Source organism: Neofelis nebulosa, chromosome X (genome assembly GCF_028018385.1).
Source record: "Neofelis nebulosa isolate mNeoNeb1 chromosome X, mNeoNeb1.pri, whole genome shotgun sequence".
Classification (NCBI taxonomy): Eukaryota; Metazoa; Chordata; class Mammalia; order Carnivora; family Felidae; genus Neofelis; species Neofelis nebulosa.
Genome location: NC_080800.1, coordinates 87,245,167 through 87,263,405, shown reverse-complemented (window position 1 = coordinate 87,263,405; position 18,239 = coordinate 87,245,167). Strand labels below are relative to the sequence as shown.

General features: G+C 34.8%; 1 protein-coding gene across 2 annotated transcripts in view; it reads right to left on the bottom strand.

The window, feature by feature from the left end:
- Positions 1-478: 478 nt before the first annotated feature.
- Positions 479-18,239, bottom strand: part of TBC1D8B (TBC1 domain family member 8B) — a 56,627-nt gene continuing 38,866 nt past the window's right edge. For both annotated transcript variants that reach the window (XM_058712643.1, XM_058712644.1), the window contains 10 exons: positions 17,550-17,835; positions 16,510-16,639; positions 15,415-15,513; positions 11,830-11,898; positions 11,415-11,655; positions 10,402-10,467; positions 8,688-8,771; positions 7,562-7,618; positions 5,618-5,715; positions 479-2,986 (listed from right to left, as the gene is read on the bottom strand). In XM_058712643.1, coding sequence (XP_058568626.1) covers positions 2,591-2,986; positions 5,618-5,715; positions 7,562-7,618; positions 8,688-8,771; positions 10,402-10,467; positions 11,415-11,655; positions 11,830-11,898; positions 15,415-15,513; positions 16,510-16,639; positions 17,550-17,835 — 1,526 coding nt within the window. In that variant the 3' untranslated portion in view covers positions 479-2,590. The remainder of the gene's footprint in view (positions 2,987-5,617; positions 5,716-7,561; positions 7,619-8,687; positions 8,772-10,401; positions 10,468-11,414; positions 11,656-11,829; positions 11,899-15,414; positions 15,514-16,509; positions 16,640-17,549; positions 17,836-18,239) is intronic.

Here is an 18,239-nt window from a genome sequence, read left to right as displayed (position 1 = left end):
CTTGCTTCTGCCATTTCTGCTGGTAAACATGGTTGTGAAGATGTTTTCTTGCTCTATTGTAATTTAGTCACTAGTTTGTGGGTGGTGAGAAGTGGGATGGTTGGATCTCTTGCTGTGTAAATCATAGCAGGTGGGGCATGGATCTGTAAGTAGCAGCTGTAATGTTGGCTTTTCATCATGGTAGCAGGAAATAGTTTCCTAATTGTAGAAGAATTAGCAACTCCCTTGGTGGCCTGGTTCTGTGGTATAGTTTTGGAAGTTGTTCTTGAAAGCTCAATTTAGATCAGTCCTCTTGATAATTCTGTAAGCCACTTAATGTCTGGTAATAAATCTTTTCCTGCCTTAACTAATTAGAGTGAATTCTGTTCTCTGCAACCTAACCTTAACTAATAAAGAAGTCCTCAAGTGATAACTAAGTATAAACAAAAATACATCATAATAAATAACAGTAATATCTTTAAGCAAACAATTTTTCATGTTTACTGTAATAATTTGTAATATTTATTTTTATAAAGTAAAGCCACCTCATAACATTTAATTTAATGCATAAGGTATAATGCAGCGGTTCAGTTTAACACAACTACATAAGATTTTTAATATTAAGAACTCATTTTCTTAACAAGGTAGCAGCTATAAAACTATGTATTCATCTTATTTCTCCTGCAGACTCAGAAAATAAATGTTTGCCTTTTTAACTTGCATTTATAATCATTTTACAATTCAAAAATCTAAGTATTTGATTTTAATTAATATAGGCTAAAATACAATACCTAGTAATCTTTAATATTCTGACTTTTTAAAATCATATCAAATATTAATAACATATGCTCTTAGAAAGTATCTTTTTTGTAAATATAACTGACAAAATATTCAACAAAGTATGTGCAACAGTGCCTTTGTATATAAGCATAGAGCCTTATGTCTTTCTAGAGTCTATGTAGTATAATTTAACAATAATTGCAAAATAGCAGATGTAAGATAGTTTATGTATAAACTATTAACCAAAGTCTAAAATTTGAACACATTTCAGCAAATCATTTCTGAGAAAAGGCATAGATGCTTATTTACCAACTCTGTCTTTAGGTGATAATGTTCTAGAAAAGGTTAACCAAATCATTTTAAAGATAACACTAGTAAGTGTTTGGCCAAGCCCAATTTATGAAATTTTCAAAGGGTCAACTTAAAATTCTTGAATCTCTTTGAAAATAACATATTTTGTGGTGATGAAACCCTTTGTGTTAGGCCTTGTTCACAGTGGACTCTTGTCAAAGGCTGACTTATACCAATTCCTTTCCAGAAAAGGAGAATGTCTTGGGTTACTCTAAAGAATTTCTGCTCTTTTATTGTTTCACATCTGAAAAGTCAAAGGGCTTAAAACCAAAGCCTTTTGTGAAGAAAGAAGCTCCACTGGATAACTTCTCCCCATAATTTCCTAAGTCGATTAATAAATTGCTCTTGTCAAAAACAGCACATAAGATTGAACAGGTATGGTTTGCTTGTCTTTTTTTCTTTAAAATGCTAACAAAGCCCATTATCTCTAAATGAACTTTCACTGTAATGACTGAAATATAAGCAGCATAAAATACTGAAATTACACATCTATATCAGATAGATGGTCAAAACTTTTTAAACAGACACCAACCAATTACCTTAACTATAATTAAACATAAGTACTTTATGAACTTGCCAGACTAAAATAGTAATTCAGTCTATCTTATGTAGCTTAAAACATGACTGGTGAAAATTCAAAATTTACAGCTAGAACCAAAGCAGTCACAGCTACTCTGAGGCAAATGCCACAAACAGCAGTGTTTCAAGTAATTGCTCAGTCTAATGAGACACCTATATACTTAACTGAATTGTTTCTTAACCCTTCTGAAGAGACTGGCTTTATCTGGCTTAAAATTAAATCCAATATTGTTTCTCCTTATATGTGCCCAGAATTTTGGACTTGTTCTTGACTTGTTTTTATCAGTCAGCAGCTGCTGAACTGCTCAGGTAGGAAGAATGTAGAAATTACTTAAAAAACACATTTATTATTAGAAAAATGAATGAGATTAACTTCAAAAAGTTAATATTATTTCAGTTTGATAACTTGAAAATGAGGTCCCCATATGGTAATCACTTAGATAATTAAGGCTATAGATCTAAGAGCCTGGATTTCTAAAGCATCATAATAGGAACTGAGGCAATCTGGAAAGTAGGGTTTATCAGATGACATGGCAGCATCACTAACACTCAAACATTACATTTTCAAAATCATCACTAATCCATATGTAAACAGCAACACAAACTAGTTATTTTCTTACTAAAAGTGATATGGTAGTGCCCTCTGGTGGTAATATTTAGCATATTCCCCTGATACTACATATCATATGAACTATAAAAAGTTCGTTTGTAATGGAGAATATCAAAAATTAGAGATTACCACAAAGAAATGAATCATTGTGCTTCCACATATCTTTTTTTTAAACCTTAAAACACATTGGTAACAAGATAAATCCCTGATCCCTATTCCCAAGAATTAAGCTGAAAGCTACAGGAATCTTAGTAAACTTGTCTATGACAGGCAATTCCTGTTAAAAGAGATTTACATCTTGGTTCTGAAACTTAACTGAGAGGTTTTTGCATTTTCGAGTTTCACTTTTACATCTATGGGTTTCTCAAAAAACCTCACCAAAGCTGGTTCATTCAACAGAGACGCAAGAATCTGTTCAAATGCAAATGACCACTGAGGTTCTTCCCTCAGAGAGGAGGGATCTTTCTTCAAGTGGCTCTCTGTTTTCCCCTCACTGGGTCCTCCAGAAGCACAGACTGTACCAGAGAATTCTTTGGCTGATGCTGTAGGGCTATGTAGTTTCCTTCCAACTTCTTCCATCCTGAGCAAAAGGCTAGTTACAACAGCAATGGCTTGATATAACGACTCTTCTTCAGGGTCCCCATGAAATAAGTTATACAGAGTCTTTGAAAACTGAATGAATTGTGACTGAAAGACACAAGTTAGAAATATCACGTTTGATATTACATTTAGCAAAAAGAAAGAGAACTTAGAAGTAAACAGTCTCTTTTTTGGAATTTGTACTATTTAACCTTCACCACAGAAGTTACAAAAACTAATGATTAATCTCCAAAAAAATCTTGGTTCTAGAAAAATGGGTATGAACCATGCAAGAAAATTCCATTTAAGTTTTCTCATTTGTTGCCTAGTAGCAGTATGTTGTATATGTATATTATATATATAATAATTCCTGGGCAACTTACCTACCAGCATTCCCTCAATGTTAGGTGGTTCTTAAACAGGCAAATTCCCCTATTTCCCCACATGCGAATCGTTCATTCATTGACCAATCTTTTTAAAAAATTTTATTTATTTTGGGGCGCCTGGGTGGCTCAGTCGGTTGGGTGTCCGACTTTGGCTCAGGTCATGATCTCACCATCAGTGAGTTTGAGCCCCACATTGGGCTCTGTGCTGACAGCTTGAAGCCTGGAGCCTGCTTCAAATTCTGTGTCTCCCTCTCTCTGCCCCTTCCCTGCTCGTGCTCTGTCTCTCTCAAAAATAAAATTAAAACATAAAAAAAAATTTAATGTTATTTATTTATTTTTGAGTGAGACAGTGAGCAGAGAGGGCAGAGAGGGAGAATCCCAAGCAGGCTCCATGTTGTCATCACAGAGCTCAAGGAAGGGTTTGAACCCATGAACTGTGAGACCATGACTTGAGCTGAAACCAAGAGTGGAACGCTTAACCGACTGAGCCACCCAGGTGCCCCAACCAATCTTTTTTTTAAGTTTATTTGTTTATTTTGAGGGAGAGAGAGAGTGCACGCAACAGCATGAGCACAAGTGGGGGAGGGACAGAGGAAGAGAGAGAATCCCAAGAAGGCTTCATGCTCAGTGTGCACAAAGCTATACACAGGGCTCAATCTCACAACCCTGAGATCATGACATGAGCCGCCGAAATCAAGAGTGGGATGTCTGACTGAGCCACCCAGGCACCCCTCATTAACCAATCTTAACGAAAGGCTTAAGGATGAGTTTTCCTTGATCTCTCCAAAGGGCTAGAGTGGGCAGCTCAAGTAGGACAACAAATTATGGAAAAATGTTTTGGGAACTATCTAGTAGTACAAGGTAGTGCTACAGAGCCCATTTAGACATGTTTCTCTTTATGTATTATTATTATTCTTTTTTAATGTTTATTTTTTGAGAGAGAGAGAGAGAGAGAAGAGAAGAGAAGAGAAGAGAAGAGAAGAGAAGAGAAGAGACGAGATGAGACGAGACGAGACAGAGTGCAAGTTGGGGAGGGACAGAGAGAAAGGGAGAATTCAAAGCAGGCTCCAGGCTCCGAGCTGTCAGCCCAAAGTCTGACATGGGGCTTGAACCCATGAACCGTGAGATCATGACCTGAGCCGAAGTCAGGTGCTTAACTGACTGAGCCACCCAGGTGCCCCAGACATGTTTCTCTTTAAAGGCTGAGGTGGGACCCAAGTAGAGAAATAAACTGGTTTGTTTGCTAGTTGCCCCTAGATAATCCATAGACGTTGCTAAATAGATATTTGAGAATTAAAAAGAAAAACTGATTCTAACACAAGAGTTCCATCCTACTAGAAAAGTCTATCTGTAAATAAAAAAGCAAATACAAAGGATATACTTAATAAAAATAAACAGTACCAAACTTTTAAGTTTTATTTTTCTTCCTTAGTTTGTAGTACTATTTATAAAAATTTTAGAATAAATACCATACTGATTCATTAAAAAAAAAAATACTTATTCAGCTACCAAATTACCTAGTCCATGAGGAATACTGTTATTTGACAGTTCTTATTTTGGTAAAATTCTGGGGATCTTCAGTATATAAACCAACAGATTGTAATTTAAAAAACATAAGAACATAAACTGAATGACCAGTATTTAAGATAGACATGGATTTAGAATTGTGTCAAGAAGTAGTAGTAGTATTGTTTGAGCAGGTTCAAATATAAGATGATAAGACACCAGTGTGTGACCTATTTTATTAACTTCTTATCCCTAGTACCTAGCATTGGGTGTGTCATCTAGTAGGCACTACAAAAATGTTTACTGAATAAATGAACGCTTCTAATAAAGCTGGAAATAGGAAACACTGAAATATACGTTTATACATACATCTTTTCTATAGTCACAAATGTTGTCATAGCAAAGGAACTATCCTGAAACTAAATACATTTAAATGTTTAACGTAGAAAATCATTTTGGGGCGCCTGGGTGGCTCAGTCAGTTAAGCATCTGACTCCTGATTTAGGCTCAGGTCATGATCTCAGTTTGTGAGGTGAGCCCCATGTAAGGCTCTGCGCTGTCAGCTGTCAGCACAGAGCCTACTTGGGATTCTCTCTCTGCCCCTCTCCCACTTGCATGTGTCTTCTCTCTCTCTCAAAATAAAAACATAAACATTAAAAAAATAAAGTAGAAAATCATTTAAAACTTTGCTCCTACTCTTCTGTGCTCATCTGAAACTTAGAGATGATACACAAATTATTTAACTATTTTTGTAATAGCATGTTAGCAATTTTTAAAGTTGGATACACCCACATTCATAAAAAAACAAACAAGAACCTAGCATTTTTTTTCTTTGAAAATACTATACCTGATTCATTCTTGGTAAATCCTTAATGCTTTCTTCTTTTTTAGAAAGCTCATCTTGCCATTGACTTAGGTATGCCTGAATATCAACTTTTCCTTTGCCTGAAAGAGTGGAATAAAACCATATCATAATGAACAGCCCACTGTATTTCCCCAAATCTCAGAAGGAATAACTATGATTGGAAGATATTTCATTGAGATATAAGATTTCACCTTTTAATAACCCAGGAAATTATCTGAATTTACCTTTTATTTCATCCACTGGCTTTCAGAATATGTATTCCATTTCTATTAAACTAAAACTTTTACTTTGGTAAGGCTGAGGACTAGGGAAGATGTGAAGAGAGACGAAGAAGGATGCATTTTAGATTAAACAGTATACCTTGGCTTGACAATGTAAATTTCATGTAGATGTTCTGATGCATACTATTAAGTTTAAAATAGCTTCTATATGATGTTCTTAATATGCAGATTCTGAAGTGTTCTATGGTGGCTTTTCTTTAAAAAATTCAAAACACTACTTATCCATTCATTCCTTTGAAGAGTTTAATCACAATAATTAATGTGACTATTAATAACTTAAGATTCATTGGAAAACTAGGTAGATATACAGAACCTTAGGGAAGGTGTCATAATTTAAATAGATCTTTGGCAATTCATTATTTTTTAACTAAATGTTACTCAAAAACATAAAAAGAATGATGGATTTTTTTGAATGCATTTGACAGCCTTGATCAAAATGTTAAATGTGCATATTAGACATAGTATTCTCATACTTCTATGAATTTATCCTATCCTAAAGAAATATGTATAAAAGTATCCTATAATATAAGTATAAAATGTCTGTTGCAACACAGTTTACAATACAAATAATTGGAAACAACCTAAATGTCCATCAATATTGGGCTAGTTATTGAATTATGGCATGATCAAATCAAACAATGGAATACTCTATACCCATTAAAAAAGAATAAGACAGATCCAAATGTACTAACATGAAAAGATGTCCATGATACATCACAAAATAGAAAAAGCAAATTGTAGAACAGTATTTATGGAATGTTTCTTTTTTTAATAAAAGAGAGAGGTCTATATGTCTTTGTGTATACATAGAAACAAGTCTAGGGGCGCCTGGGTGGCTCAGTCGGTTAAGCGTCCGACTTCGGCTCAGGTCATGATCTCACGGTCCGTGAGTTCGAGCCCCGTGTCGGGCTCTGTGCTGACGGCTCAGAGCCTGGAGCCTGTTTCCGATTCTGTGTCTCCCTCTCTCTCTGACCCTCCCCCGTTCATGCTCTGTCTCTCTCTGTCTCAAAAATAAATAAACATTAAAAAAAAAATTAAAAAAAAAATTAAAAAAAAAAAAACAAGTCTGGAAAGGATACAGAACAAAATGTTTTCACATTTACTTCAGGGTAGAGTTCAGTGGGAATATAAAGACTTCTGTTTAAATTTCTTTTAGAAGAATTATCTATTACTCTTGTAATTAAAATTAAATATTTTCGGGGCGCCTGGGTGGCTCGGTCGGTTAAGCGTCTGACTTCAGCTCAGGTCATGATCTCACGGTCCATGAGTTCGAGCCCTGTGTCGGGCTCTGTGCTGACAGCTCAGAGCCTGGAGCTTGTTTCAGATTCTGTGTCTCCCTCTCTCTCTGCCCCTCCCCTGTTCATGCTCTGTCTCTGTCTTAAAAATAAATAAACATTAAAAAAAAATTTTTAAAAAACTAAATATTTTCAAAATAGTAAAATTAAATGAATATGGGTCATTTACTATAACTTCTGAGACTTAAGTATCAAGAGAACAAAGACTAAATTGTTAAACTAACATCAAAACAGCAAAAAAGCTCTCAGGACAAATCAATAGCCTTTAAAGGGAATCCACTTTGTGCCTTTGCCACTAACTATTCACAAAAACAGTAACTTAAACTAAATGATATTCCTAATCATAGTACCTTTTTCAGGGCTCTTTTTTAGTGATTCTGCTTCCTTCACATTTATAGGCTGGGAAACTAGAGGAAAGGAAAACAATTGAATTTTTAAAAATATTTAATAAGTAAATACCTTTTGAAAGTAAAAGAGTATTTTATATAAAAAGTCACATGTTATTTTCTTCAATTCAGGAAACCAATTTTAGCTGCCATGACCTCCTATCATCAGAACACAAAGTATTCAAAAGCTTTTATAGCTGAAAGAACACTGGGGAGAATCTATACGAAAAAAAAAATCTAAAAGTATACCAAGTTTAACAAATATTATTTACTTCTGGGGGGGGTATTTTCTTCCCTGTGACCTACTTCAAACTAAACTGTATTACTTTTATTATTAGGGAAAAAAGCATGCTGGAAGTCAGAAGACTGAGCTACAGTCCTGATTGTAGCAGTAACTCATTGTGAAATCTTGCACAAGTCACTTCTCTCTGGGCCTCAGTGCCCCTATCTATATATAACTAAGGGATTTGACTAGATGATTTGTAAGGTCTCTTCAAACTTAGTGTTCAAACACTTAACATATAGTAACTATAAACATACATTAATCAGGACTTATCCCTCTGTAACACATTCATGTTTATGAAAAAGAAGCAAAGGACACAAAAATAAGTGCATAACACTTCCAAATTATGTCTTGGAGACAGATTCATCCCTGTCTCCTACACCTACAGTGATTTATAATAAGTATTCACTGTTTGAATAATAGCTATGACCTTCAATCATCAAAGATGCTATTGTCTCCACTGTATTTTAACAAGGCATGAAAATGATCTGATACATTTTAGAAATTTCTGCGATGTTAAGTAGAACAATTCTGCTACGTAAGTAGAAACAAAATGCATTTTCTAATCCTCCAGTAGAATAAACATTCCCTAAATGAAAACCGAAAACACACTTTAATCAGTCAAATATTTTGGGGGTATTTACCATGCATTTAGCACTGTGCTAAGTGTTATGGTTGCACAAAGGAAATATAAAGTACCATTAACTCATATTTTACTAATGGTAGCTGGGTAAAAAATACTTAAGCCAGGAAGATCTCTATGAGTGACTAATCATGAAAACAGATACATTTTTAACAGATATTTACCATGAAGCTGACTGAAATAAAGTAAGTCTTCTTTTGAAAGTTCATCTCCTTTTGAAGGGTCCTTAGATTTCACTTCAGTATAAGCTGAAAACACATAACCCAATCAATTTACTAACAATAAGGGACAGCAGTGGGTCCTATAATGGGGTCAAGTAAATATGGGGGCAGAGAGTTAAACAAAAGGTCTCAATAAGACAGATGTGAAGAAATGTGGAAGTAATAGTACTCTATAGCAAATAATAAGTTATCACTTTGAGTTCTATTCGTTCTCTTACTTTTTAATAGTTTTCTGAGAGCCATTACAAGTTGAAATAAGAAAATGTAGCATTTTAAAATCTCTGAAAATGTGACCTCATTTAAAAACATCTTCGGTAATAAGGCAAACATGAAGTTGAGTGCTGTAACCTACACACTGGTTTCTCTATTTTTGATCCTTCTACTGAAAGTATATTCATTCCATGGCAATATTAGACACTCTAATAATAATTTGACTTGACAATGTAAAGTTCTTAATAATTAAGTTATTAGGTGGTTTTTCTTTGGTGTTTAATGCTCTGATTGTGATAGGAGTGTATAAAGGGTAAGAGGTGGCTTTTAGATTTTTGGTCTGGTAAAGAATGGTTCCTGGCTATCCTGGGAAGACTCTCAAAAGAAATCCCAGGTTTAGCTTAATACAAGTTATGACGTGCTGTTTGCTTGTGTAAATTATCCTTTCTAAACTAAATGGTACCTTTGCAATGTTCCTTTAGCTTAAAACCTAAGACTGTTTTCCCAAAATATGGATCAGGTTTGGGAAAGCCAGACTCTTAAGGTCAGTGGAAAACACTGAATAAACTGGAATGGTATGGTAACATTAGGGGAGTATGGCAGAATAGAAAGAAACCTAAGCTTTGGAGTCAGACCTCAGTTTGAATCCCAGCTATGCAATTTATTAGTTATGTGATCTTTGGCCAATAATTTAATCTTTCTGTGCCTTAGTTTCCTTATCCTTGGAAAGATAGTACTTCTCAGGGACATTGTGAGAATTAAGTAAAAGAACACATGTAAAGTAAATGCGTCAACAGAGCAAGTGTTCAATAAATGGCAGCTTTTATTTTGCTTCCTTTTCCAAATGTTTAACATCCTTGCTGCCTAGTCTCATTTTTTCTGAATAATTTGTAGTATCCCACAAGTTTGGCAATTTGTCTAAAGTTAAATTCTACTCCCCAATAACAACATCACATGTCAGTATTATACCAATATTCAAATGATAGGTAGTGCTTACACATAAACTATTATTAAATTGACCACTAACTGAAAGGAAGCTTGTGGACCCCTTCTGTTACACTGAATCTCTTCTACAGATTTCACTGTAACTACCTATCAGAAAAAGTACTAGATATATGATCCATGGGCCACAATGAAGCAATGACCTTAGATCATATTGAAAATTACATTATTTATTAAAATTGAGTATCTACCATTATATTTGTTAAAATGGAATCAATTGGAGCACCTGGGTGGCTCAGTCAGTTAAGCATCCGACTCTTGATTTTGGCTCAGGTCATGATCTCACAGTTGTGACATTAGGCCCCATGTCAGGCTCCATGCTTTGCATGGAGCCTGCTTAAGATTCTCTCCCTCTGCTACTCCCCTGTTTGCACTCTGTCTCGCTCTCAAAAAAAAAAAAATGGAATCAACTCCTGTATATCATTAAAGACTGTTAAATTCTTACCTGGAGGAATATGCAGCTTAAAAAGCAGCTTAAGCTTATCAGTGAAACTTCCATTGTACATTGTATCTGTTCAATAAAATTCAATTACAAATAATCATGTTTTCAAAGAACATTCAATCAATTCCAGCAACAAAGATTAATTAAGATACAGGTATTAGCCAGTAATTAGGACTCAGAAACTTTGTTACTTAAACTAACAATTAAACAACCACCCAGTCAGCCAGATTCTCTCTTTCAAGCGTGTAAGTAAAATACACTTTATCAGAGGGAAAAAATGCTCTCATGCTGATTTCCCTTCCCCCCAGCCTAAATCTTCTTTTTTCTTTTTAATGAGGCCTTATGCCTCATTTGAGGAAGAGAATTCCTCTTTAACAGGCAATCCCTGATAAGAAAGTATGCTGGGGTGTCTGGAAAAGCAAAGGAACAATGTAACTGGTGAACTATCTATAGGCACAACATGTTTGTTGGATATTTCTCTACCACTTTTCTAGGTTGTGTGACTGGATTTTTACTGAGGGGGAAACTCCTCCTGAAGCCTCCATGTGCCTGAATGGGGCAAGATATGGATATTTTCTTCCCTTGTGTTAACCTTTAAAACAACTATATCTAACAGCTTGCTTTTCTGAGAAGACTGGGTCAAAATGAGACCAATATACTTATATTTAGCAAAAGGTCCACTTATTGCTAAAGTTGGAGATAATGTAACTCAGGCTGATAAAATCTGACTAAATTGGCACTAAAAGGCAGTACTAAGTATTTCTAGGGGTACCTTTATTTTTTGCTTTAAAAAAGAAAATTATTGTGGGCGCCTGGGTGGCTCAGTTGGTTGAGCGTCCGACTTCGGCTCAGGTTACCATCTCACAGTTCATGAATTCAACCCTGGCTTTGGGCTCGCTGCTGTCAGTGCAGAGCCTGCTTCAGATCCTCTGTCTCCCTCTCTCTGACCCTCCCCTGCTCGTGCACTCTCCAAAATAAATAAAACTTAAAAAAAAAATTATTGGACATCATCCTACCAATTGCAGAGGAGAATTCTTTGAAGTTTATAAGGCAGTCAGAGTTTTCATCCAACAATCTGAATGTCCATAAGGCTAGTGAGTCTTTGTTTGCAGAATGAGCCCAGGGACTCAACAAGTGATATAACACTCTGAACTGCTGGCAGTCAATCTGATACTGTTCCAAATATGGCAGACTGGGGTCATGGTACTTCAATACTGGACAACCCAAACACCAATAATAAGAAAAAAACAGCTCTTTCTATTAAAAACAAATAAAAAGAGGAGAGTCATTAAATCATAAAAAGTAATTTTATAAAATTATTTTCTTTTAAGCATGTCTACTAAAATAATTAAAGATAAAATATTTAAAAGTGGTTGTGGTAAAATTTTGCTTAAAAAGTACTACTTTTCACTTGAAGAAGAACAACAGTACCTTAAAGATGACATAAAGTTCATCCAATTCATGAAGGCTCAATTTCACATCTTGTGATACAACACGCAACTTTAAAAAGATTAAAAGCAATTTATAATTTAACACTTCAGTATTAAAATTCTTGAGTCCATTTAGAAAAATCTCCCTCTGCAAGAATAATTTTCTTCTAACTTTTTAAAAGAATAACAAAGACAAATGTACAAATTTTGCCCTTTAAAAAGGTTGTACATAGGCTATAGTTCAATTATACTCTGATATGTACTTTGGTTCAACTCTGATATGTACTTTGATCTTCACCCCTTCATACCCAGAGATCACTGCCAAAGGACATCCATTTAATGTCTATAAATATAAGTAACAGTATTCTAAGTCTCATTCCATATATTCCTCTCCACATATAAACAATGTGTCAAAGTCATCAAATGGGGTTGTCATTAAGCACTTCAAATGGGGTTGTCATTAAGCACTTCAAAGACAGGTGTGCATTCCCTATCTGTGCCAAAAAAAACCTATAATCCAAGAAATAATAAGCTTAGAAAATATGTAATTTTATCCTACTCCATGAAGAACAAGCACCAATGGTACAACGATTTGGGTATTTAAGAAATTTAAAAGAGTAAAGATAAAAGATAGAATTAATAAAATAGTGAAATTAAAAACAACTCACTACACTCAATAAATAAAACAAAAAGCTGGTTAATTAAAAAAAAAGTAAAATAGACAAATATCTGGCAAGTGTGATAAAAGAAAACACAAATAAACATTGAGAAGTAAAATTATAATATAAACATAGGTATAAACATAGGTCATTAAAAGTGTTCAGCACAGAGGTACCATTAAATATCTATTGAATGAATTCTTTAAGCTTTATATCAATATATCTGAAAGTCTAGATGAAATGAATAATTCTCTAGGACAAAAATTACCAAAATTAACCCAGAAAGAGCAAATTCTGAAGAGACAGAACTGAAAAGGTAATAAAAAGTCTGTCATCTACCAAAAGGCAGCAGATCCAAATAGTTTCATAGGCTCAATTCCTCAAACTTTCAGGTAATTGTTAATTCCTGTGTGATCTAAACTATTCCAGAGCATAGTAAAATAGAATTTATTCCAAAATTCATTCTATGACGTGAGCACAACTCTCATTAGAAAACTAAAGTTAGCACACACACAGAAAGAAAACTGTAACCCAATGTCACTTTAACATAGATGTAAAGAACATAGCTAAACTATTTAGCAAAATTATCAAAGCAGAATATTAAAATAATAATACAACATGACCAAACAGAATTCATTTCAAAAACCCAACAGAAGGATATTAGGAACTCCTTAATATAACTGACTACATTAACAAAGCAGAAAAATATATAAACTCAACATATGGAAAAATCTTTTGGTCACAATTAACACTCAATACTGATTTTTAAAAAAAGGTCTGAATCAACAAGGCTCCAGGTCAACAGGAGTACAGTTGACCCTTGAATAACATGCGGGTTAGGGGCGCTGACCCCTTGTGTACTCGAAAATTGACATAAAACTTTTGACTCCCCGCAAATTTAACTACCAATAGCCTACTGTTGACCGGAAGCCCTACCAACAACATAAACAGTGGAATAACACACATTTTGTATGTTATATATATTATATAATGTGTTCTCACAACAAAGTAAACTAGAGAAAAGAAAATATTAAGAAAACCATAAAGAACAGAAAATACATTTACGGTACTATACTGTATTTATATATATATAAATCCATGTGTAAGTGGACCTGTACGGTATGAACCTATGTTGTTCAAGGGTCAACTGTACTTAAGTTTTGGGAAGTCAAAAGTTACATGTGGATTTTTTTTTTTTTTCAACAGTTTTTATTTATTTTTGGGACAGAGAGAGACAGAGCATGAACGGGGGAGGGGCAGAGAGAGAGGGAGACACAGAATCAGAAACAGGCTCCAGGCTCCGAGCCATCAGCCCAGAGCCCGACGCGGGGCTCGAACTCACGGACCGCGAGATCGTGACCTGGCTGAAGTCGGACGCCTAACCGACTGCGCCACCCAGGCGCCCCTACATGTGGATTTTCAAGTGCACAGTGAATCGGGGCCCTTAACCTCTGTATTGTTCAGGGTCAACTATATAGCATGTCCATACTATGGTATACTATTCAGTATGTTAAGAAAAGTGAGGTAGACCTATATGTACTGATATGCAATAACTATGATATATTTTTCAGTGAAAAAATTAAGTTGCAGAAAAAAGTAACTGGTATGATCTCATTTAAAAAACTGTATTAACCTCCCCCCCAAAACACACACATTTATGTCTATAGATACATACTAAAAAGATCTGGAAGGATATATACCAAACAATTTTAATATCGGTTACTCCTGGGGTAAGGAACTTTTACTTTTTAAAAAATTACTTATTTAAATTCAAGTTAGTTAACATACAGTGTAGTATTGGTTTCAGGAGTAGAATCCAGTGATTCATTGCTTACATATAACACCCAGTGCCCATCCCAACAAGGGCCCTCCTTAATACCCATCACCCTATCAACAAAAGGCAACAAGAGCCCAAATATCCATCGACTGATGAATGGGTAAAGAAGATATGGTATAAGATGTGTGTGTGTGTGTGTTTGTGTGTGTGTGTGTGTGTGTGTGTGTGTAATGGAATACTACTCAGCAATCAAAAAGAATGAAATCTTGCTATTTGCAACAATGTGGATGGAATTAGAGGGTAGTATGCTAAGTGAAATAAGTCAGAGTAAGATATATGATTTCACTCATATGTGCAATTTAAGAAACAAAACAGATGAACATAGGGGAAGGGAAGGAACGTTTATGTTTTTACATTTCTGTTATGTTTAAGTTATTAATAGTGAAAATGTATTACTTATTTTTTAAATTAATATATAAAACCCAAAACAAGGGGGCTCTATGCTATGTCACAGCAGTATCACTGAATTATTTAATTGAGAGCTAAACCCAGAATCTTCAGAAATGTTCATCTTCCCAGATTGGTATCTCTGAGGATGTGGCCATTAAGCAAGTAAGTTTACAAAAACAATACATGCTTATGATAAAAGCTCAATCAGTACAGAAGGATATACACAGCAAAGTAAAACTCTCCCTCTTCCAACCAGCAATCTATTAATCCTATTAACCAGAGACAACCAATATTAACAGCTTCTTTTGTAGCCATCCAAATATTAAAAAGGAGAGTACTTAGAAACACAGTTTTATAGCTTTTTTACCTTATCTTATGTTTCTAAGGATAATAAAATATATTAACAGCAATGACTATGTAGGTCAGCTGTTCGTAATGATGAAGCACGTCAAAAATATGTTATGTCACAGCATTCAATATTAAAGGTCAAATAACAAAACACTTTGGAGAAATCAACATAATTCCATTAGAAGAAAATAACTTACTTCCTCTCAAATTTACAGTAAGCTAAGCTGTGCCAAGAATCTAGCTCAAAAGTTTAGTTATATTCATTTTCTTCACATGGAATGTTAATTTTTTAAAGGAAGTTGGAAAAAAATGTTACTCCAATTGGCTTTCCCCCCATAGGGCAGATACTCACCACATTCTGCTTTGTTGTTTCCTCTAGGGTCTGTATGACATACAACCTATTTCGACAGCGCAAGCTGTGTATATCTTCATAGCGAATATTACCATATTTCTGCAAAAAAAATGATTTCAGCAGATACTCATTCATAATAAATATCTGCTTTTCTTACACTTGAATTTCATCAGACTCAATTCTCAGAGGCCTTGGTTCTATTTCTAGCTATTTTCCTAACTTGTTCAGTGGTTATGCAAATTTTCACCGCCCACGTTTCAGTTGTTCTATATATTTACTGGAGAGAATTCAATCTACTATGTGTCTAGACTATGTATAAGAACATTGGAAAAATTCTTAGTCTCTAAGAAGAATTTTCACCTTTTTATATGGTGACAGATATTTATAAGTGGTCATTATCTGTGAAAGCAAGTGAGAATCATTTCATTTAAAGATAGCAAACTGAAGCAGGTGAGGCTATATGACCTAGGAAGAGTTGATAGAACTCATTTTTATACAATGGAGCACTACTCAGCCATAAAAAGAATGAAATCTTGCCATCTGCAACATATGGATGGACCCTGAGGGTATTATGCTAAGTGAAATAAGTCAGAGAAAGACAAATACCACATGATTTCACTTATAAGTAGAATCTAAAAAATAAACAAAACTCAAACTCATAGATGCAGAGAACAGAGCAGTAGTTGCCAGAGGAGAGGGGAGTTGGAGGGGGAAAAAATGGTTATGGGGGGATCAAGAGGTACAAAGTTCCAGTTATAAAGTAAGTCCATGGAGATATAAAGTACAGCATAGGGAATATAGTCAATAATATTGTATTAACTTTGTATGGTGACAGATGATAACTACACTTACTGTAGTGATCAGTTCACGATGTATACAATACAAATGTTGAATCAGTGTATCGTACACATGAAATTAATATAATATTGTATGCCAATTATACCTCAATAAAATAAACAAATGAAATTGGATTTTAAATTATATCTTTAGTTGTATTATCATCTTATTCTTGATATACCACTAGAGATATAACTATAGTACTGATCATTTAAACTATGCTATGTAATTATATTTGTGGTATAAAAAAAAACTTACCTCATTTGACTCTTTAATCAAATCTGTAATATCCACTTTAATAAGACTGCTTTTCTCATCACTCACATTTGAACCCTGCTGAACACTTGAAGGCAATGGGCTATCCTTATTAGTGACACTGTCAAAGAACCTATCCAAAAGTGACAGTAATACAAAAATTAGTGGAAGTAAAATGCAGAGAAAATGATAGCTAATTTCTCCCTAGTTAGAGGTTAATGTCAACTGATAGGACAAAGGGTGGTCTTATGAAGAAGTGGAATCTGAAGATGGTTAGTAATTAGGAAGACAAGGAAGAGGGGAATGGGATGGTGAAGAAATTATTTCAGAGGCAGAGAGGAGAGCATGAGGAAAGCAAATAGGCTCAGAGAGTACTCAGCAAATACCACATAGACTAATAAGGATGGAATACAGGGTATGTAGAGGCACGTAAGGAGAAATAAAAAAGATACATTGAGGCCCTAACGTAGAGTGTTCTGAATGCCAGAGTGTTTATATTTTATTCTGTACAAAATGGTATTTGATGCACCCTTACAATAGTGACCCATTCATTTAACATATACGTACATAGTGTACATGTGCACACACACACAAAGTGCTCCAATATAAAATAACATTCACAGAAAAAGTACTGGGAAAATAAGGCTCAGTATACCTGACTGAAATTACCTGAAAACCAGAATGATCTCCCCCACTGGTTTTTAACATTATCAACTATTCTTCCCCCTTCAAACTACTTTTACACAACAATACTTTATAGCTCAAACTGGGACTATGAAAGTCCCAGCGTACTGAATCAACAGTATTAGTGTAAATGTGTATGTTACCAAGTGACTTACTTCAGAGGGATCTGCTCTTGCTATATCTTATTTTGAAACAGAGAAGTGGACATTAGTCCTAGATTTTTCATACAACTAGCTTTGTGAGACTGGGCAAACTGTTAAAAGCTTCTAGGGCTATTTCCTCATCTGCAAAACAAAGGGACTGAACAAGATCATCTCCAAGGGGCTCGCCAGATTTAAACATTACGGTTCTGACAGTACCTGTTTAAAGTTGTCACAGCTTCAGCATCATCTTTACATGTGATCAGTTTGTCTAAATTATAGTCAAGTATTGCCAATCCCAGTTGTAAAATGGCCTTTATTCCATCATAGAAGAAACAGTCCACCACATTCACTGCACTTTCAATAGGCAGCACACTAATAAAAAGTGTGAGGAACCATGAGAGAGAAACTGAGGAAAAGAATGTCATATCGGTCATACGTTCTGTAAGTTGGGGAAAGTGATCCCTGATAAGTTCTTCAAAGACTGCCTGATCCACCAAGGCACCTGGTGAGCATAAAAAGAAGTTTAAAAATGAATCCCCTTCAAAAGGACTTGTTTCTGATACCTTCCCACTTACTAGTATGCCAATATATCTCATTTCTATTCCTTCAATTATGAACTTCTTCAGTGCCTTTCCTATATTTCACACATCTCTTTATCTGCTAGTAAAGTGTCATGAATCAAGAAGCACTTGAGAAACTCAGTTCAAATTCATTTGAACAGTAATTTATTCAATCTTTTGCAGAAACCTGTAATAGGCACCATAAGAGATACTCCAATTAATGAAATAGCCTCATCTTCAAAGAGCTTAATATCTAGTAGAACTTCAGATCAATACACAAATAACTATAATGAAAGAACTTTAGATAAATACACAAATAACTATAATGAAAGAATGAAATGCAATC